Source organism: Carassius auratus, chromosome 20 (assembly GCF_003368295.1).
Source record: "Carassius auratus strain Wakin chromosome 20, ASM336829v1, whole genome shotgun sequence".
Taxonomy (NCBI): Eukaryota; Metazoa; Chordata; class Actinopteri; order Cypriniformes; family Cyprinidae; genus Carassius; species Carassius auratus.
In genome coordinates this window covers 23,105,313-23,128,003 of record NC_039262.1, presented here as the reverse complement: position 1 = coordinate 23,128,003, position 22,691 = coordinate 23,105,313, and the positions used below count along the sequence as shown (strand labels likewise).

The 22,691-nt window shown below is 36.3% G+C and overlaps 1 protein-coding gene across 2 annotated transcripts in view; it reads left to right on the top strand.

The window, feature by feature from the left end:
- Nucleotides 1–20,981, top strand: part of LOC113121228 (E3 ubiquitin-protein ligase TRIM9-like) — a 42,300-nt gene extending 21,319 nt beyond the window's left edge. The window contains exons 2-11 of one of the 2 annotated variants that reach the window (XM_026291516.1): nucleotides 289–384; nucleotides 2,701–2,823; nucleotides 4,533–4,643; nucleotides 5,594–5,747; nucleotides 6,729–6,797; nucleotides 6,996–7,156; nucleotides 8,378–8,516; nucleotides 10,576–10,879; nucleotides 16,125–16,287; nucleotides 17,000–20,981. In XM_026291516.1, the coding sequence (XP_026147301.1) occupies nucleotides 289–384; nucleotides 2,701–2,823; nucleotides 4,533–4,643; nucleotides 5,594–5,747; nucleotides 6,729–6,797; nucleotides 6,996–7,156; nucleotides 8,378–8,516; nucleotides 10,576–10,879; nucleotides 16,125–16,287; nucleotides 17,000–17,044 (1,365 nt within the window). In that variant the 3' untranslated portion in view covers nucleotides 17,045–20,981. The remainder of the gene's footprint in view (nucleotides 1–288; nucleotides 385–2,700; nucleotides 2,824–4,532; nucleotides 4,644–5,593; nucleotides 5,748–6,728; nucleotides 6,798–6,995; nucleotides 7,157–8,377; nucleotides 8,517–10,575; nucleotides 10,880–16,124; nucleotides 16,288–16,999) is intronic. The other variant, XM_026291517.1, reaches the window with a different exon arrangement.
- Nucleotides 20,982–22,691: the final 1,710 nt, after the last annotated feature.

Below are 22,691 nucleotides of genomic sequence, written 5' to 3'. Positions count from 1 at the left end.
CATGGCCACTTAGAACTTCCGTAGAATGTTCAGTGGGATGTAGCCAATGAATGTGCTACATGAATTTCTGCAGGTTTAGGATGATATGAGCATGTGAGGAAAGTGTCTAGAGATGATGTATAAGGAGTGTAAGTGTGAATACTAGTGGACTACAATATTTAATTTGTTTTATGCAACATGAATAGATTAATGTTTTAACTGACTTAATTGAAGTTACATTGTTTTAGAAGAAAAGATTTTAAAGCATGTTAAGCTAACGATTTCATTGAGCCATGTTTATGTGTGCAGTGTCAGCTGTCCCAGGCATTGAATGGAGTGTCTGACAAAGCCAAGGAGGCCAAGGAGTTCCTGGTGCAGCTGAAGAACCTGCTTCAGCAGATACAGGTAACACAGTATTAAAAATGTGAATATGATTAGTAATCTTTATATAGGTTGCCAGTTTTGAATGTGTTCTTTTCAGTTTCATATAACAACCCCAAATACGTTTTGAACACTAGGGAATAAACATGTTCTTCACATCAGAGCAAGTAAAATAACCTGATTTAAAACAGCCATGCTAGCAGCACTTGAATATTAGCATATCCTCTTTGATTTTGAAGTGTCTCATTAAATATGCAAATGAATACCTCGTTAAAAATGAAGTGGGGTAATTATAACGTTCAGCATGTATCCAACAAACATACCATATGTCAGATGTTAACATGAATTTTGTTAGGATGTTTATGCACTGCATTTCAAAGGTTTTGATAATCTAAAGCTGGGGTTTTTAATCAAGGCACATCTCCAAGGGGGTCTGAAGACAGATAAAACATAAGATTCATAATAAACGTATACAAATATTTCATACATGTCAGGTTTGAAGCATTAATTATCACTTAAATATTTTAGAATGTATTGTTGAAATAAAATGTTATTGAGAGCATTTTACGTTATACTGAGGGTCCTTGCAATAGTCCAATGACAATGATGCAGCTTAACATTCATTTGTATTGAATGTTAATCAATGCCATTTCCCCCCCATACATTTCATATTGATGTCATGAGTTTTGAATTGTATTCTGCCTGGAGAACACTGGATTATGAGCTCTGAGCTGTTTTTACTCGAGGGAAGAGTTTAATGCCCTTTCATACTGCCGAGCAGGAAGAGATTGTCTTTGAAAGCCTCTGTAAGCAGACTTTGCACTTAAGTGCAATAGTGATCAGTGATTTTCAATTCAACGTGACACACTTTCTCACACAGAGACCAGTCCTGCAGAAGCACTATAGTCTGTTTTCAAGCCTGAGCTCTTATTATAAAATGTACCAGTCACACATGCTCATTTCAGACATCTTCTCTTCATCATCGTTGTGTAGTAGATGAAATGACTCAGTCCCATCAGCCCCAGTGTGTGGGTGTAGGTCTCACATCTGAGTCACAACCGAACTCAAAGTGAATGAACGATTAGTTCCGTTCAAAACTCCTACACCACAGACTCCCTCCACTGACCTCTGCCAGCTTTGCAAAATGCATTTTAAAAAGTGTGTCATTTCTGTGCCACTACAGACAGCAAACAGAATAGCAAAAATAATAATTGCCCCATCTTGCACGAACAGGGAGTCCAGCACCAACAACACTGGCTGAGCCCAAGAAAAGGTTTATTAGGTTTTACTGTAGTTATTTTAGTTCTTAATAACGCTTTAGTATAGTGACCAGTTCTTACTATTTATTATCATGCCTATTATTAACCCGCCAGAGTTTTTTCCCTAAAACATTCGATTTTGACGATTAATTTCAAAAGGCTATATCTTAAAAGTGATAAAAGATAGAGACTTTCTGTCAATTAAAAATAAATATTAAGGATGACCCAATGTTTATGTAGGGATTACATTTTCCCACCTAATTTGCATATTATGACGTCATATGGTGGTGGCCAGCTTGAATTATAGAATTTTCATGAAAAATCACTTTTAACATATTGGCTGTTTATTAGTACATATAAAGCACATATTTATATTGTATTTTATATCCTAATCCCACCCCATACCTAAACTTAACAACTACCTAATTGACTATTAATAAACAGCAAAAAAAAATTTAAAAAAAAAAATTAGTTACTAGTTTGTTAATTGCGAAAATCAGACCTTAAAGTAATTCTTCAGCTTAGACTAAAAAATAAACATTTATCTTATTTTAAATCACTTTTTAGAATAGATTTGGTTGTAGATAATAACCCTTATTTGTTTAAGCATCATTAACCAGTCAAAAATAAATAAAATAAATAAAAATAAAACTCAATTATGTGAATTTGCGGAAAGGTTTCAGAAAACACTGGCAGATGGGGGTGTAGAGGTAATGTTATATTGTAACCACATTTCCACAATATACAAAGTCATGAAACTTTAGACAGTTCAGGCCAATAGGTTCTAACTAAATCTGATATAATCACATCATTAATATTATTATTAATGCAGCAGATGGCTAGTGCTTGCTGTAGCAGATTCAGCACACTTCAGAAGGCCCTCACCCTCCCCAGCTCCACCTGTTTAGATCTGCTACGGGGGGATTTCATGTATGTTATATCTGCAGCAGCAGTGTTTCTACAAAAGTTGCATATTAAGGTCACCAAAAACAAAATATAGATATATTGTATATAGTGTTTTTGGTTTAAATTCTTGAGGCTGAATCTCAGTATGTGTGTACTGTGTGTATGTGTGTAACAGGAGAACGGCGTTGAGTTTGAGGCATGTCTGGTTGCTCAGTGTGACGCTCTGATTGAAGCGCTCACTCGGCAGAGGGCCAAACTGCTCACCAAGGTCACAAAGGAGAAAGAGAGTAAGCTGAAGGTGGGTCGGCACACAACATGCACATCTCGTCATTCATTCCTATTCTAAACTCCTTTTGACAGGGGTCCACACACCTAAAATTACATTTGCTAGCGCCTGTAGTAGTAATATTTTGCATCAGCCTTTAAGGGTAATATGGGAAAGTATTTTATATACATGTTTATACACTATAACTATACATTTTGCAGCAGTGAGATTATTTCCTAGTTTATTGACATGAAATTGTCCCTGGTTTTACTACACAGATGGGATAGAGGGAGAAAACACTTGGCTAAAGAGTAATTTTTAAATATGGATGATATTTCAAGTGCAGTTTTCATCAACTCTGGTTGTATTGAGGACCTCATAATTAAAAAAATTTAAAAATCAAAACTTCTCTGAGTTTCTCTGAGATAATTTGTGGCTTAATAGAGCAAGTTCCTCCATCTCCCGGGGTCTGTGTGCTCTGCTCAGAAAATCAAATGAAGTGTTTTTGTTTGCAGTGACAGGAGACGTCATTTTCTACTCTAATTAATTTCTTCCACGCCATTAGTCTGACAACAGAGCTTTACACATGCCCTCTTTCACCACACTGAACACAGGATGTGAAAGTTAACCCGCTCGGTCCAATGCGTTTCTAAAGATTGTTAAGAAATTAATCCTTACATCGTTCAATAGATCACAGTGATGGAAGATGATATTGTGTGTTTGGAAGAATACAATTATCTACAGTTTATGTATCGGAAAAAAAGCAGCAGAATTGGTTCATGAATGGTTAATGTATGGCTCTTTGCTCAATAAACCAACCGACATAAGATCCTTTGCTTCATTTGATACAGATTAGAGACAGAAGGCTTTCTGGTTATTTTAATCATGATAAAGCTGGCAGAAAAAAAAAAAAATGAAAATGAAACACATGAAGCTGATTTTTTTCAGATGTTAAATATTCATGGCCTCACAATATTAATGTTTTTAAATATTGTGAGTTAATTTTTGATTAATGGCACATTGAACACATTAAACAGTGTGTTAATCTGCTTGCTTCTGTTTTGTTTAAATATTCATTTAATTCTAACTTAATGCTGGTTCTGTCAGTTCTAATTATATACAGTCATTCATCATTCCAGAGAGCACTTGACAAGTGCATCATTAAATAATTATCACAAATAAAGAGTGACTGATTTGATCAGCTTGTCTTCACATTTGCACATGGATGGCAAAAAAAAAAAAAAAAAAAAAAAAACATGAGTGAATGTTTGATAAATGAGTAATCTTTTAAAATCATTGTATTTAAAAAAAGCAAATATTAATAGAATATATGCAGGATTATTCACAGTTTATAATTTCAGGAAAGAACATTTAATACTACACTTAAAGTGATAGTCCATACAAAAAGAGATTTCATCATACAATCACCCTCATATCATTTCAAACCTGTAAGACTTGAATGAAGATTCTTTTATTGACATATGAATTCCATAAGAATCCAGCTGTTAATTCCATAAGAATCCAGTTTTCTGAAGAGACGCAGTTCCTTTGTAGTACTTTATGTGAAAAGTTAGCCATGACATGACAGGAGCCATGACTGCATTCACAGCACGGACATAAGATTTTATTTTTATTTTATGAAGTGGTTCATCTTCATCAGTGTGAGCATGTCTTTGATTGAATGGCTGTTTCTCAGACTGTGAGTGTGTGATGAGACCCTAACCATCTCTGCTCTGTTTCAGACTGTGAAGGATCAGATAACTCACTGCACCATGAAGCTCCGACAGACCACAGGAATGATGGAATTCTGTCTGGAGGTTATTAAAGAGAACGATCCCAGTGGATTCCTACAGGTACAAACACGACAAAACCCCCAGAGAGAAACACATAATGACAAAAAGAAAACATATTTCAAGTGCTGGTTCCATCTTTAATTCTGAAGTATGAATGAAACTTGGTGTCTTGTAAGATGTGGTTTCCGGTGTTCACACTGGTGCTCAGCAATTAAACTCTTTCAATAACTGATGTTTCATAGCAAATAAAGTATAACATATAGAAATGACAGCTCCAGATGAGCAGCGCTGCCTGTTTACAGATTTTTTATGAAGTATCGATTGTGATGTTTCTTTGAGTGTCTTCACAAAGCATGTAATGTGAGTCAGAGAGGCCTGTCCAGCAGAGATTTCTGAAAAGGCAGGAAGAAAGAAGACGTTGGTAGAAAATAATGTGTTTTGAGGATCAAGACAAACCGATGCATAAAGGAAAAGAGTGAATCGCTGAAAACCCTGTGTAGAATGTTATGGACTAAATCAGTGGCAACACAGTTAGCAAAGCTAAATATCATGTCCTTAAAATAATAGTTCGCCAAAACAATCTTTTTTCTTTTTTCATGTGCCTGTATTCCAAACCATTTTCCAATTTCAAAAATAGATTAAAAAAATTATAGTTTTAATGCTTATTTTAATCAATAATGAACCATAGTCAGGGTAGCACCATATTTCATTTTTGACAGGAATGAATACGAGAAAAAGAAGTGCAATGTGTTCAGTGGATTGTATTGTTGTTTAACAACATACTAACGGTTCAGCTTTCTGAAAAAAAAAAAAAAAACTTTATGTAGAAGAAAAAGGTTATGAAATAGTTTGTTAAATGAAAAAAGTTGGTAAAAAAGTCTATCCTTCATTTTCATCCGTGTTAAATTGAATGTGGTGTCTAACCTGACTAAGGTCTGTAAAAGAAAGAATTACACGTTTATATGAAATATAATTATAAAAACATTTGATAATTATAATTTCTCTTCCAGATCTCAGATGCGTTGATAAAGCGTGTCCTGGCGTCTCAGGAACAGTGGGTAAGAAGTGCATTGGAGCCAAAGGTCTGCCCAGAATTTGCTTTGACCGTCAACACAGATCCTCTGATGCAGTCGATTCTCCAGCTGGACTTCTCCCAGAATAAAGGTAACACACCTAACAAATGAGATTTCATGTTTGCTGCTTGTAAAGAATAATGTTGAGGGCGTAACATTAACAAGCAATGCATATTACATAATCAGGTTATCCTTTAAATGTTTTGGATTTGAGACCATGCATACCATGCATGTTCTTGCATTAAAACAGATAGATGGAACACAGCGGAGCTGAACAGAAGGTGCACTTTTACAAGTTTACCTAATACCAAAACAATGTTTTTTTTTTAAAGAAATTCATACTTTTATAATATAAGTGCTGTTCTTGTGAACTTCCTGTTCATCAAAGAATCCTTAAAAAAGCATTGATAATAATAAGAAATGTTTTCTTGAGCACCAAATCTGCATTTTAGAATAATTTTTAAAGCATCATGTGATTCAGAAAATTTAGCTATGCCATCACAGGAATACATTTTCAAAATATACATGGAAAAGCACATAAAATTGTAATAACAGTACACAATGTTACTGTTGATTGCAATCTTCATATAAATTCATATTATTTCATTTTCATATAAATGCAGCCCTATAAAGCATAAAAAATAGGACCTCTTTTTAAAAGAAGGGGGTGGGGGTCAGTAGGTAGAATCTAGAATTATTTTTCAGAAATATATAAAAATGACCATGTAACAGCATTTTTGTAATTAACACAGTTGTTTATGAGTAACTAAAAACATGTTCCTCAACACTGGTGGCCACTGTAATAAAGCTAATAATATAATATGAATTTGTTGCAATGAGATTCTTGTTTTTCCTTTAGAATCTGGACTAGTAAACAACAGGTTGGAAAATGACAATTAACCAGGTTTGGGAAAAAAAAACAATATTGAAAACACAAATTCACATCTTGTCAAATAATAATTGGACTATACAATCCAAAAATAAATTCCCAGTTTCAGAGGCAAATGATCCCCACAGTTTTACCTCTAGACTCACACATGCAACACCTGCTTTGTCCGATATCATCTTTCAGATGGTCAGGAGGCTGCTTTATTGAAACAAATGCATGCAGGTGACCAGAAAGAGGAGGAGAGCACAGGAGGTATTTCAGAGCTCCCTAAAATACTCGACCCCCTCCCAAACCCACAGCCCATTATCCTCCGTTTGGCACCAGTGACTTTAAGGAAGTGCTTATTCCTATGCATGATGTCACTCCATGATTACCCCGTTTAACCATGTGATGCTTCAGTGTATGACAGTCAGCTTAAATACGTACTCTTTTAATATTTTTGTCTTTTAGCGGAGACCTCCACAGTGCCTCCTGCACCGCTGTTGCAGTTGGAAAAATGCTGCATGAGGAACAACAGTGCCACTCTGGCCTGGAGGATAACTACTGTCCAAGCCCTGCCTGTAGAGGGTTACGTGCTGGAGCTGGATGACGGGAATAGCGGGCCTTACCGGGTACATCCACAACATTTTTTATATTTAGCAGTATTGAAAACAAAGAAATCTTGTAATATTTTTTTACTCTGAATGAAATCAACTCAACTATGCACAGTTTTCATTCTTGTGCTGATATAATTTGTACTGAATCAGGACTTTTGGGCAGAACATTTTAAAGAGCTTGTTCCCCTCTAAAAATAGCCAATAGCGTTTCGTTTCTCAGTCATCAGCATTTTGATTTGATATTTGTGTAATGGATGCAAGCTAGTCTGGGATGCAATAAAATTGCTAGCCTTCCATGTGAATTGGTGCTAATTAAATCCCATTTGGAGCGGTGCCAGTAGAACCAGTGACATTGGTGCCGTGACCCGGACGAGAGTGGGGTTTAAAGGAGCCCAGCTAGTAAGAACTGTGCAGCTAAACCTCACTCTTCTGGACTCAAGAAGATTTGCAGTAGTAACTGACACTAGTGGTTGTGGTCTTTAAAGGGATAGTTCACCCAAAAATTGTAATCGTCATTAATTACTCACCTTCATGTTGTTTCAAACCCTTGAGATCTTCGTTCATCTTCGGAACACAAATGAACACAAATTTAAGAGCTTTCTGACCCTCCAGTAGACAGCAAAGGTTATACAACGTTTAAGGTCCAGAAAGGTTGTAAGGACATTGTTAAAATAGTCCATGTGACATCAGGGATTCAACAATAATTTTATAAAGCTACGAGAATACCTTCCCTGTCGGTCTTGGACATGCGTTTATGACAGTACCACTATGCGTGCACTGTGGTACTGTCATAACAAAAAGTACATAACTCTCGGTTTCCTGGCCTTGAGTTTGGTAATACATTTGCTGTCTATGCAGGGTCAGAAAGCTTTTAGATTTCATCAGAAATATTTTAATTTGTGTTCAGCAGATAAACGGTGGTCTTATGGGATTGGAATGACATTAAGTATAATGTCATAATGTCTTTGTTAGAGCGTCCACCTCCCGTGCCAGTTCAAGTTGGTTTGAATCCCACTTAGAGCGTCAAAATTCAGACCAGTTAACTCTGTGCCGTTAAATCCTCCAAACTGCTTTTCCAAAGTAAGGTTGCAGGAAACTTTTTATGTTGTCTTGTTTTTGAAATGCTTAAAACTCTTGTCGTCTTATCTCTTATCTTAAGCTTTACCAGATGCTTACACCTTACCTTTTACCTTACACCTTGTCGGCTTTTTCCATCTTTCCCTGTCCATGTTTTAGGAAGTCTATGTTGGGAAAGAGACCATCTGTACAGTGGACGGCCTTCATTTCAATAGTTCATACAACGCTCGAGTCAAAGCGTACAACTCTGCTGGCGTGGGAGCGTACAGCAAAGTTGTTGTTTTGAAAACGTCTGATGGTGGGTGTTTTTGTCATCTTTTTCATACAGTTTCTTTCATTCACTTTTAATAGAGAGTTCTTAAGCTTCTTTTCTATCTATGACGCTCATTCACACAGCTTTCCCATTATATATTCCCTTTCCTCTGTGGATCCCTGCTGTGGATGCATCTCTTTAATGAGTGCTTTATAGGAAAACTCCTGTTATTTCTTTTTAGCTACTCTACTGATCAAACTCTGTCTATCTTATAGGGAATTCATTTGACTGAGTGTATTTAAAAAAATGCTGATATTTATACCAATATTACTGAGGCTTTTCACTGTTTGTACCATCCATTCCACTTCTGTAAGTTAATGTTGAACCACCAGAGTGACTTTCTATATGAGTGAGTCATTGAATCATTCACACAACCGATTTGTTCAAAAACACTGATTCTGCTGTAGCTTTTTTGGTAGAACTGTTTTCTATGGCTGAGCAATAGTATACAAATTACTCAATATTACTCAATATTAAAATAATATTAAACTAAAAAACTCACCATCACCCTACTCACCCTCAGGCCATACAAGATGTGTTTGTTTCTTCATGGGAACAGATTCTGAGAAATTTGCATTACATCACCTGCTCACCAGTGGATCCTTTGCGTGTTTGTATGAATAAAATGCCTCATTAAGACTTCTTAACTGCTAGCATTTGCTAAAATATGAGTCATCTATCCATAATATTGCTTTCCCTGTTGAAAAAAAGTAAAAAATGCAGCACAGTTCAAGCATAGTTTACAAGCAAAAACAGCCAAAAATTGTTCTAAACAAATATTTCAATGGATTTTGATAAGAGAGGATAACAGTGGACAGTGTTTTTCACTGTTTGGACTCGCATTCTGATGGCACCCATTCACTGCAGAGGATTCATTGATTAGCATGTAATGCTACATTTCTCAAAATTTGTTCCAGTGAAGGTCTTGGATGACCTGAGGATGAGAAAATGTTCCGCAAATTTTCATGTTTGGGTGATTTGTTCTTTTATCTTGTGAATAGAACTTGTAAAATGTTTACTATACTCTGTATTTCTTAACTTTCCACAACATCTTTACAGTGTTCACATTGAATGAACATGGCTAACTTGTGCTTATAGCTTGGAATGTGATAAAAGATGGCAAAACAATAATAATAAAAAAAAAATCTTGAGGTTTTTAGAATTAATTTCATATTTAGCAAAATGGCATAAAAACACTGATACCTAATAGAGGAGCACAGTGGATAAATTAACACATGCATTTAGTGATTAAGATTAACATAGAAAAATGTTTATGGAGAAAAAGATAATTATTTAGAATTTATTGCACTATTTATAGGTGTATATTTAAGTCCTGTGACTGGCTTTTAAGTTTTGCACCAATAGAAGGCTGTTAGAATTAAGATCCTAGTTATAGTTACATTGGCAGGTTCTAGATTGCTACACAAACCAGGGGTCCCACAGGAGATGTTCAGTTAACACAGGACTTACTGGGGTTTGATGCTAGATTTGCCTCACAGGCCCTCTGCTACCACAAATCTTCTAAGAGAGCATACTAGCTTCAATATTTCATTCCTTCAACTCTTTTAATAATTAATGTCTCACTGCAGGAGTGAATATTTGTAGCTATGTGTATGATCAGCAAATTATGATGACTAAACTTAACCTCTTTTATATGGTTGCTGAAGGAGCTGAGAACATTTTTTTCTGGGAATATCACAGTTAAAAACGATGCTTTTATCTGTCAGATATAACTGAAATAACTGTCCTAAAATTCCCTTGGCTCTGTTTTTTAAATCTTAACAAAAAACTAAACAGAAAAAGCCTTTTAAGTCACAAAGAAAATGCTGGAATTTAAAATTGGTGCACTTGTTGACTTTGTTTTTGTTTTGTTGCACAAACAGTTGGAGAAACAGCATTAACTATTGTCATTATACAGTGCACAGCAATGTCAGTCAAATGCTGTTAGATTCTATTCTGAGTAATCTTAGTAACCTCTTTGACTGAAAATATGTTTTTGACTTATTCTGGCTTTCAAAAAGTTTATTTGATCTTTCCTCTGCAGTGGCATGGTTCACCTTTGACCCTACGTCAGCACACAGAGACATTGTCCTATCTAATGAAAACCAGACTGTGACTTGTAACAGTTACGATGATCGTGTGGTGCTCGGGACCGCTGCCTTCTCCAAGGGCGTGCATTACTGGGAACTTAGTGTGGATCGCTATGACAACCACCCCGACCCCGCATTCGGTGTGGCCCGGATTAATACGATGAAGGACATGATGCTAGGGAAGGACGACAAGGCCTGGGCCATGTATGTGGACAACAATCGCTCCTGGTTCATGCACAACAACTCCCACACCAACAGGTACGCTTCCTAATTTTTCTAGAGTGGTGATACATTTTGCAAGATTTGGTCCACATTGTCTTGGACTGAAATCTGTTCAACAAATAATTTTAATCTATTCACTGAAAGTCCACTTAACCAAAATTGTCAAGCTGGAAAAGGTGAATACAGACAAGTATCCATATGAATTGAAAGGTTTAATTGAAGTCTTCTGAACAAACAATCACTTTACGTGATGAAGAGTTTAATTTAGGCTTTATATTAATACATTTTGATCAATGCACATATATAGAGCACATCAAATATGGTCAATGGCCGCTCAATCGTACTTGCTATTGCTGTCTATGAACTTAATAGAGACATCAGAAACATCATAGGGAGAAGTATGTCATCGTCCTAAACATGAAAGAATTGAGAATGAGTAAAATGATAGAATTTAAATTATTTGGATTAAAACTATGAATAATATGGATTTAAATCAGTTTTACAGGTTTTCTGTAGCTTAAACAGTAGAGCATGATGCTAGCAATGGCATGATTTGGGTTCAGTTTGCATGCAGCAGTAACTAATAAAACGTGTATCTTAAATGCAATCTAATGAACTGTTCACATAGAACATGTTTTTCCATTCCACTATTGTCTCTCTATGATGGATGTGTTCGATCATTGCAATCATGCTTTGTGTCTTTTGCAGTTCCTTGTGCATAATACGGCATACTAAAAATGCAGCACTTAAGTTAAAATAAGTTCAAAATTCAATGTTAAGAAACGCATTTCGGAACATTCCATTTTCCCACTATTCCAAAATGCATTATGCATGAATAGCCTCTTAGAAAAAGCGTCTGCAAAATACATAGATGTAAACTTGCTGACATATTATAAGCAGAAGAGCAAGATAGGCAAGACAATAACACACGTCTGTGACAGTTCAGACTATGCTGTTGATGTATACACACTATATTACAGTATGTTGGAATAGTTTCATAGTTGTGGAGCATTATAAACAGTTTCAGTATAAAGGTTTGATTATGGATATACCGGATATGTAGTGCATGTACACATGGTGTGTGTCACAGTTGTGCTGATGCAGTGTCCTCTAGAGAGGATGAAAGGCAGGCTGATTAAAACCCTTGAATACTAATGCAATGATTTAAAATTCTGCCTCCGTTTATTGATATTGAGGTGACTCCGAGGACACGCTAACAGTACTGATAGTGTTACACTTAACAATCCCTGATTTCATATGTAGCCTGAAGCCAAGCTTGCTCTACTTCTTTTTTAGTCTTGGATCCACCATACTCTTAAGAACAGTTTTTTCCTCTTCTCTTAAAAAAAAATAGTTATAGATTTTTTAAGATGTCTTGTTCTCAGCATGTTTCTTTTATCTTCTCCTCCATCATCCAGAGGCTGTAAGCAGGTACTGTAAGCCATTCAGATAAAAGTAGTTTGTAGAATCACTTCTGTAGAAGTTTGCTAGTAACAGTTGTAGTATTATTAGCTTTGTGATATTCGTTGGATAAGAGAATGTTCTAGAAACACAATGGTTCTGTTCACAACATTTCCATTGCTGAATGCAGCATGCACATTCAAGTTAAGACCCATCACACCAAGGATTACTATAACATTGACTGTAACGTTTTAATAATCTTTGTGATTCTTAAGTATAGAGAAGTTCACGCCATAGGTTTAATGAGAAAAGACACAGAAAGGGATGCAAACTGTGACAAAACATAAAAAATCCAAACACATGGAGTCACATGAGGTTTATTTGAAATGCATGTTAATGGGATAATTAACTCAAACAAACAAACAAATAAAAAAGTACACATCCTCAAGTTGTTCCAAACCCTTAAAATTTCTGTTCGCCATCAGAACACAAATGGAGATATTTTTAATAGATATTTTATAACAAAAAAGTTCATAATACAAAATTTATAAAGACATTGTAAAAGTAACCAAGCGATTTAAAGGGCTCCTATTATGCCCCTTTGTATAAGAGGAAATGTTGGTCTTTGGTGTGCCCAGAACGTGTCTGTAAAGTTTCAGCTCAAAATACCCCATATATAATTCATTATATTATCTGGATAATGTCACTGTTGAGTTGTGTCTAAAAACAGAGCTGTTTTGGTGTGTATCATTTTAAATGCAAATGAGCAACATTTTCCCACCCCATCTCCAGAAGAGGGCTTTGTTTATATGTCTTTCTGCTTTGCATACACAGCAATAAACAGCTGTTAGAGACTATGGCAACGCAGGGCTGTCAATCAGCCATCGTGGGAGGGGCCTAAGCAATGTGATGTCATATAGAGCATCACAGTCCCGCCCACTGCTGGTGCCGGAAGTAAAATTCAATGCAATTTCTGCATTGACATTTGGGAAATAAGCCATAAAAACGTAACCATACATGGTAGACTTAAAAACAGCTACGGCTGTACTAAGCAATAGTATATGCTTATATAAACGGCAAAAGTTCATGGGGCACTAACCTTGTTTTGAGATAAATGCCTTTTATTCGCAATGTCTTGGATAAGTACTTCATTACCCACAATACTGAACAATCCCACAATCCCACAGTGATTCATCTGATTGGTGGAGCTTGTGTAACTGTCTGGTTAAACCCCGCGAAGGTCCGTGAAGACTGAAGATCATTAATAAAAAATTAAATAAAAATATGTGTTGCGTTTTTTTGCACGGTAGACTTATCAGTGCAATCGTGTGCTCCTTGGCTGCCATGATTGATTTTTTCAAGGAGGAAAACCACTTTAGATAGGGTCATGTTACGATAGTTGAGTGTAGCGTGTCCGAGGGTCAGCTTGTGGGTTTTGTAAGGGCCAGCATAAGGGACAAGACCTACAAAGTCTTGGTGAGTTTTGCAGGGAGGTTGGTAACGTTAGTTAGCATTATCGTCGACTTTAGCTAGGCTACTGTAGCCTTCATACGGTATGAGTCATATCAAGCATTTTATGATGCCACTGTCAAAACAATATTTAGCCTAGGCATACCTTTTTGTCCATTTACTGAACATTTGTGTAATTGCAACGACATGTGTTGACGACTGAGCGGTGATTGCAGTCAGGTACAAAGCACTGCACCATTTCGCTGTCGTTGTTGTTAACCCCTTTCAAACACGCACACAATATATAAAATACACGATGATAAATATAAAAATCAATACACAATACCTATATAAAACACTATTTATTTACACGATTAATACTGAAAGAACTGCTATTACTGCACATTCACTATATAGAATAAAGTTCGCGAGGGCAGCGGTCATCAGATTTGGAAGTCGCACAAAAGGCTGAGGCTTGTTCGCGGTTGGTGCTTCAGTCGAATTCAATGAGGCGCGGTGGTTTATGGGATGAGTAGTTCCTGCGCTCGAAATGAAAATATGTACACAGTCTTGTACCTTTGACTTTTTTGGATTTTCTCTCACTTTTTTCACTCGAAATGATATGTTATATGCTTATGAGTTCAGCCGTAGCTGGTTATTCTCAGACATGCTCTAAAACTCTTTAGATACGGATTTTTCAGAAAGTCAATGGGAAAAATGAATTTGAAATTTACTTCCGGCACCAGAGTGCTCTCGGGCTGTGGGCGGGACTGTGATGCTCTATTGCTTAGAGAATAAGGCCTAAGTGAGACTGATTTGGTTTAATGGGGATTAAAAAAAGGAGTGGGTGGATTTTTATCATTGCTGGGTGGTTGTGTTCACACACTGCCAACACACATTTATGTCCAAACACCATGTAAAAGTGGATTTAGCAAAATCCAATCCAAGTCTTTTGACGAGAGATGTCACTTTATATGATGATGAACAGATTTATTTAGATATGTGATCCTGGACCAAGAAACCAAAATTGAGATTTATCAAATATAGTAAAAAGAAATGTAGTTGCTTGATCTGTAAGAACAAATCTCGCTGGCTCTTATCGAAGCTCAAACGTGCTCACATGATACATAAGAACAAAAATCCTGGTGAACTAACCCTTTAATAACAGTTGGAAACAGGGCCAATGTTTAGAAATACATAATATGTAGCGGCTTCCCTTGTATTCCTCAACATGTTTCTTTAAAGGGACAATAAGTAACTTTTTAGGTATTTTATTATCTAAAATCAATATTTTATTCATAAATATGCCCTCAATGGTGTACAAATACCTATGCCCATGTTTAAACTAATCCTCGTAAATGAAGAATTTATTATCTTTATATACATGGGACGGGTAGGTCGATGGAGGCTTCCATGTAGTTCCGCCATTTTGCAAAACTATAATAGCAGAGAGGGACAAAAAGTACTAAGCCAACGCGTTTCCACAACGCGTTTTCGGTCAGAGCCAGAAACGCAGGTGCAGAGCAGTGAGAGGCGCTTGAAACTGCACCGGCAAGTTTAAAAGTCTGGATTGCATTGTTATTATGGACCATACATATGCCGCGCCACAGGAGAAGAAAACATCGTCGCCAAAACAGTCAAAAATAGAACGTAAAAGGAAACGTGACCGTAGATTACAGAAAACAAGAGTTAATGTCGGGGAAGCTTTTTCTAGGTGGAAAGAGCTAATGCTGGATAAAGATTTCAAAAGAGACGCTAAAGTGGCCAGTTTTCTTCTCGACAGCTAAGTCAGTGTTTGATGATGATATCTAACAATGCACATAATTCAGAAAATATAACGAATAAAGAAGACATAACTACTAATTACAATATTTTATGTTTTCCACAGTCAGTAATTCATACTGTAACATTCGTTTGTTAGTTGTCATGTTGCAGTTTGTTTGAAATAACACACCTGTTCACCTGAAGGAAAACTCGACGAAGTGCTATTAGAAGACATCCTGTCAAAGCTTTTTGGTACATATCGCCTACCGTAGATGCAACGCGCATTTGAAAAAGCGAGGCGCTGGAGAGCAAAATTAGTTTGAATGCAAAATACAATTTCACCACTAGATGAGAGTAATTCCTACTTACTGTCCCTTTAAAAATGTCTGGGCTTCACTACTCTATAAATATAAGTTGGTGTTATCACACTTGCAGTCGTCCTGTCAAACTGAAAATTAGCATTGCTGTGATTCAGAAGTAACATACACACTAATGTGTTGTGAGTAAAGTGGAGTCATAACACTTCGTTATTTACTCTAATCCAGCTCCACTCCAAATTCTCCGTTACCTGCATCCTTCTCATAGCTCTGCCCACAGAGATCTCGGATCATCCTGAGTCGCTGATTCACTTCATTTGTCTCCTTCCTCTTCTCTGTGATTCTTGCAGGGCTGAGGGTGGCATCACAAAGGGTTCGAGTGTGGGGATACTGTTAGACCTGACAAAACACACCCTGACCTTCTTCATCAACAAACAGCAGCATGGACCCGTGGCTTTCGAGAACCTAGAGGGTGTGTTCATGCCTGCAGTTAGCCTCAACCGTAACGTCCAGGTGAGCGCCGATTCACGCTGACACACACACTGCAGAACTCTCTAAAACAGAGCTTTTTACAGACCTTTTCCTTATTGCTGGGTAGCCATATGCATATGAAGGAACAAGAACAGTGCTGTGTTAAAACAGATGATAGAAATGAACAAACATACCTGAAACAGTTTTAGTGGTTTAGTGTGAACCAAATTAAATTGCTCTGAGACCTAACTCTTATTGTTAAAACTTGATTGGTTACAACCAAATCAGTCCGTATGCAGTTCGTAATTAATGTTGGTATATCGAGCGGCCCTAGACTGAATTGTGCGAGGGTGTGTGTCAGTGAAATGCTAATTTAGCTTCACCCAAGTGACTTTTTTGCGACCCACCTTGTCCCACTCTTGTACCCTTGTTCTAGTGACAACAGAACTCCAACTGAGCGAGTGTCATGGCTGACACCCAAATCCACTTTAATTTTTCTTAATTAATAATACTGTTTGAGTCACGCCATTTAATGAAAGCTGTTGTATAAAAGCAATGTCACACTCAATATCTTTTATAGGGTGGACATCTATTTTTTTGTTGCACAGTGCTTTACATTAAATGAATCGTCTTGAAAGTTAATAGATGGAAATATAATAATTAAAGGTGAATCATGATATTAATTTCCATGCCTAGTGACCATCAGCACATCACATTTATCAACATTAATGATTTAAATTTGTCTTTTTCACAGGTGACTTTAATCACAGGTCTGGAAGTCCCTAAGAGCAACAAGTGAACATCGTGGACCAATAAGAACGAGCCAGACCTTTCTTGATAAAGAAATCAGTGCTCTACTCTGCTCTTATACTGCACTGACATATAATGCTAATGTTAATAATACCCCCTCTGCCCCCCATGGTCATATGGGTGATTTGCATTGCAGTGTTTACAAATCATTCCCGCTTTGAAGTAGAGTAATGCCTCTTTTTCATCCCTCCAACGAAAGATAGCACAGTTTCAAAAACATATTTGGATTAAAACCAATTTATCAGCCATTTGATATGTTAGCAATGGAACGGAGAGATCAAACGCAACTGATAGTGATCAAACAACTGTGAGACACAAATCTCAGGTTTACTCACCTTTAATGTGCTTCAGAAGCCCTCAGAAATATCATCACTCAGACCATGAATCTGGGGTGCTGGGACTGAAAGAGTCCCGGTCAAGCCAAAAGCCCTGCGTCACATATTGGTGAAGTTTACAGTCTCTTCAGTTCGTAGTTCCACAAGTAAAATTGTAAACCTTATGGCTCATATCACACTTCTGCTGAATAAGCTGTAAAATTTGAGGAAAAAACAACAACGATTGTAGCACAAACATTGCCGGATGAGTTACATGCTGAAGTGTAATACTTAATGTATGCACAATTCTCTTAGCAAACAGCACAAAAACACACAGGAAAAAGCTCCAGGTTTACAGAAATGATATAATACCTGCCACTGGACACAGACTGTGCCCTCACCGCCAAGTAGACTCAGCCTTGGTGCTTTATATGAGCCACAGTTGTGAATATTCAGCCAGAATCTCAACTCTGAGGTCTCTTTACACTGTGACCGACACATTCCGTACGAGTCTTGAAGCTGACGTGTGTAATTTTCTCTTGACTCAGCTTAATATGCAGAGATAATTGTAAGCCATTTTAGGCTGATTTCACAGAAAAGTGTAAACAATGATTCAAAACATTGCATTTTTTTTTGTTTGAACTCCTAGCAACGACTCAACCAGTAGAGAGAGTTTAGGGCAGGGCTGTCTGTATTGCTGACCAATGACAAATGAGTGGTCGGGAAACCTATTTGAAAACAGTCACTATTTTTTTGTAAATTTATTTAATGAGGTGAAAATTACACACTTCGACAGACTCGAGCTTCATACGCTTCATTATAATAAATGATCACTTCATGGTCCAAATCAGTATTATTTCAATGCCGCACCCTTTAACGATTTTTTTAGATTCCGATGTCGAAAAACAAAGTCATAACTTATAGTCGGGAGGAACGATTGTGTTTGCATGTTGTACAGCTGTAAATATGGTCAAAGCAGTGAAGCACGCATGAGTTACACATTCAGTATGTTGAATTTGTGTTTCGTAGTGTGAATACGTGAATGAAACAGGAATACAGCATAGACGCAGAGTTGCAATCTGCCCAAGTGTTTATTGTGTGGAATTATTTTTCTGATAACGTAGCTTTGAGTTAAAAGTAAAACCACCAAAAGCTACATACCTACATAACTCCTACATTAAATGCTACGAGGAGTCGCATATGGACCTTGCAACAGGAGATACAAGCCTATGTTTCAGTTTATACCTCGGTTCAAAATACAGTGGTTTCAGGGAGAAATGAGAGATAAATGAAAGATGTTATATTTGTTTATTTTCCTGCCCAGACATTAACTCATGGGATTATGGGAACAGATAATAACTCATTGGTGATGTAAAGCATGGGATGTTGATGATATTTATAATGTGTTTCTATGAAGAGTGTAATTATTGTAAATAGCTTGAGCAGATACATTTATCTCGCAGTGAGTGTTCTGCTGTCAGGAGTACCAAACTAAAACTGAACAGGTACTGGCACTAAATAAGAGTGTTTAAATGTGAAAAGCTGTGCTTAAAGGAATGTTCTGGGTTCAGTCAGGACTATTGTTTCTTCAGGAAAACTGAGAGTGTTGTTCTAGGTCACTCATTGACATCTTTACACTACTATGATGGCATTTCAAGTATAATTTAAAGAAAAAAGGGGACTTTTACCAGTAAAACACCAACACAAGTACCGATGGCTTTTTCTAACTATTTAACATTTTGACATATTGGTGACTAATCCATATAAGTTTCTACAATCTCATTTGTACATGTCCATAGGATCTATTTATGCCCCAGTGATGGTTATGTTTAGGGGTAGGATTAAAAGTGAATGTTCATGCTTACTTTTTTGCTAAAAATTAGAAATATTTATCTGATAAAGTTTTAGTAGGGAAGAATTTGGACTAGTGCTTTAGCTGCATTTCCACTTCTTGACACTTCAGAGACTTTTGACTTCCACTTTTTGACCCTTCAGAACATTTTGCCCTATAGACCTTCATTGTACTGTAAAAGTGCCAGGTTTATTTATTGTCTGTGGTAACTGCCATTATGCCACATATGCTGTCTATATGTACCTTTTTTTGCCTCATACACCATATTTATGACCATCAGCTGCCAAAGTAATGGTGATAAATACAGACATACAGCCATCAATGGCTTCAATCCATACAAATTAACCAGAAAACATTTGTACAGATCTCAGGTTAGCCCTTAATAAATGTAACTTTGATAGACATTGATATATTTAATCTCTGTATGTAATGCCAGTAAATGGAGAGCACTGATATACAAATAGCCAATGTGGGTTAAATATATTTTATCTCAGTTTATGTGTTTTCATTTCACAGTCAATAGTGGGCTGCCAATGGTCATAATTATGGACGATGAGACGGAAAAATCATGTGACTGAAACGTATGAATAGCTAAAGTTGAACTTTGAGCATTCCTTTAAATCCAGTTAATTCTGTCGGTGACGCCTCCCAAAATTGCCATCTATTTCACAGTGTCATCTTAAATCTCACAGTGGACTTTTTTGTTTGTATTAAAGTATATTTAAAAGTTTATGTCAATGTAGATAGTAGAAACACTGGTCATATACTGAATATGAAGCAAAAAGAAAAACAGTGCATTGCATATGTATTATAATAAACCAACTGTACAGTAATAGAGAATTCATGAGCTAAATATGGATACGACCCAGATTAATGGGAGGAAGGATGTGTAATATGAAGATATTTTACCTCCTCAGTGGCTGAGCAAGTCAACTTGCAATTCCTGCCTAAGTGAATTTATTTAAGCTATTACACCAACTGCCATAGCCTAAAATATCCAGATCTCGGACATTAATCATTTTCCTTACTTTTCCCGTTTCTCACAGTCTTAAATATTCATTAGGCTGAGAAAATGAACGTCTCGTCCTGTGCCTCATTCACACAAATCCGCCGACATTAGAGACGTTGCTTTGGAAGGTGGTGTGTTTTCACTCAGACTGGATGTCAAGAAACTTCATCAAAAGAAAGCACAGATTCATTACACTGGGTTTTGTCCAGAATCAAGGAGATACTAAACAAGTGATTTTCTTGAAAGCACACAAAATGAAATGGTCTTGAGGTGTTTGCTGTATAGCTGTATGCTTAACATGACTGCCTGCAAGTGAGACCATCACAAAAAGTTCAACGGTCCCAATAACAGCATTTAAGGATTTATTTTTCTATATACAGCATATTACTCATGTGGATGTACGTTAGTCAGGTGTTTGGCCCTCAGATGATCTCTTTGTGAAGAGTTCGGAAAGGAAAGACGAGCTGTTTCTCTGAAGAGTCTTTCCATTGATCTGCTGACACACATATATGTCATTATCATCATCATCATCATCATCATCATCCTCGAAGCAAACTCTAATGTGTGGGAACGCGTGTTTTAGTGCTTTTCTTCTGTATGTGATCTTGAGCTTTCATTTCCTCTAACTAACGTGATATTTTGTATGTCTTTGTGGTTTGTATATCAAATACATTATACATGACATTCTTTTCTTACTGCTTAGTGTAGCAGAAAACCAGTGTCTTTCCCTTTTAATAAACAATACAACCGTGATCCATGCATCTTTATTCAGAGTATCTCATCTGATTTATTAAACTCTCAACGATTTTCTGAATGTCTTTGGAGCTCAACATCAGCATTCCCCAGTTGAAGCGTCTATGTCCACCAAGCTCTCCGCTAGACGACAAATTACTTTTCTCAGTCCTGGGAAGTCAAAAGCGCAAATAAAATTAGCAATGCTACAAAAACAGACCTGATATCTTGACTCTGAAGGTGCTCTGTGAAATTTCACAGCCAAAATTCAGTAAATTCAATTGGATTCACTGCACTAACCAACAGACAGTGAGTTGTGCTTCATGCATTGCAGCATTATTTCCAAACCCTCAATTTTCTTAATGTGACCACACTTTTAGCCTGGGCTAATACAATCAAGCACAAACAGATACAACCCATTTCATTTAAATGACAAACATAACATCAGAAAGATTCGCTTTTTAATGTCACTGAGTTCAAAACGTAAACACAAACCTTGATTTTCCTTCATTCTTTCTTTTCTTCTGTGGTTCCTGATGAAACACCCAGAGAGGAAAGGTTAGTGGAAAGTTTGCACATGCTGTAGAAGCAGTCAAGTGTTTTAAAAAAGTAAGCTTATAACAACTGTTTCAGTTTTTTAAAGTTGTACTTAACAGATTTTGCTTCCTCATTAGCTATCATCTTCTGTTCTTTTATTATTTGTTGATACACTTTGTAGTTAACATATTGCTTTTTAGGGGGCTACAGAGAAAAACAACAACATTTATTATTTTGAGAATTATAAAAATAATAATAAAAATTACAACGATTTTGGTAATATTTTGAGTTCAATTTTATTTTTATATCTTCTAATTGCATTCTAGTTTAGTTTTAGTCATTTTGTTGTGTGTGTGTGTGTGTGTGTGTGTGTGTGTGTGTGTGTGTGTGTGTATGGGTCAAAGACGTTAAGATGTCCGCATCAAGAAAAATGTACAAAAGTGATTTTGTGTCGATAGAAAGCACATTAAATGTAAGTAAAATGTCTACTTTTAAGGTTTTAAATAAGTTTTTGGAGAATAAAATGCCAAAATTTGGTTGAAATAATGTTACATTGTCATTCAGTGTAACACTATATTTATGCAAAAATTCAAACAACATGCTTATTCTGACGTTTACATATTAAAATATCTAGAAGAATAATGGAGCATACTAAATTTGATTGTGTTTTAAATTAGTACAAAATTCTTACTGACAAATGGGCAAAACCTAGGATAGTGGCAAATTTTAAAAATGTAAAATTACAACTCATTAGTATTTGGGGTGAAAGTAATTAGTCTTTTAATATGTCATAAATAGATTTTTATGTTAAATATGCTTGACAAGATTGTTACACTGAATGACATTTTACTGGGTGTCTTCTGTAAATCAGGGCAAAATGTATGATATTTATGTTTTGCTCAGAAAAACAAAAACAAAATTGCAATTAAATAAAACTGAAAACTTTTTACATTTTTTTGGGGGGGGGGGGGGAACTACAACAGTTTAAAGCAGTATTACACTTTTCTTTTATGGTTAAACACTTTTTCGTCTTTGACCCATATATATATATGTATATAGTATGCAGCCGTATGCAGTCGATTGTAAGAAAAAGGTGTAAATTTAGTTGACTGGAAAAGTCTGTATATGTAGAGATAAATGTTTTTTTGTAGATCATGCACTTCTGAGGCTGCATCTTCTGCCCTGGTTCAAC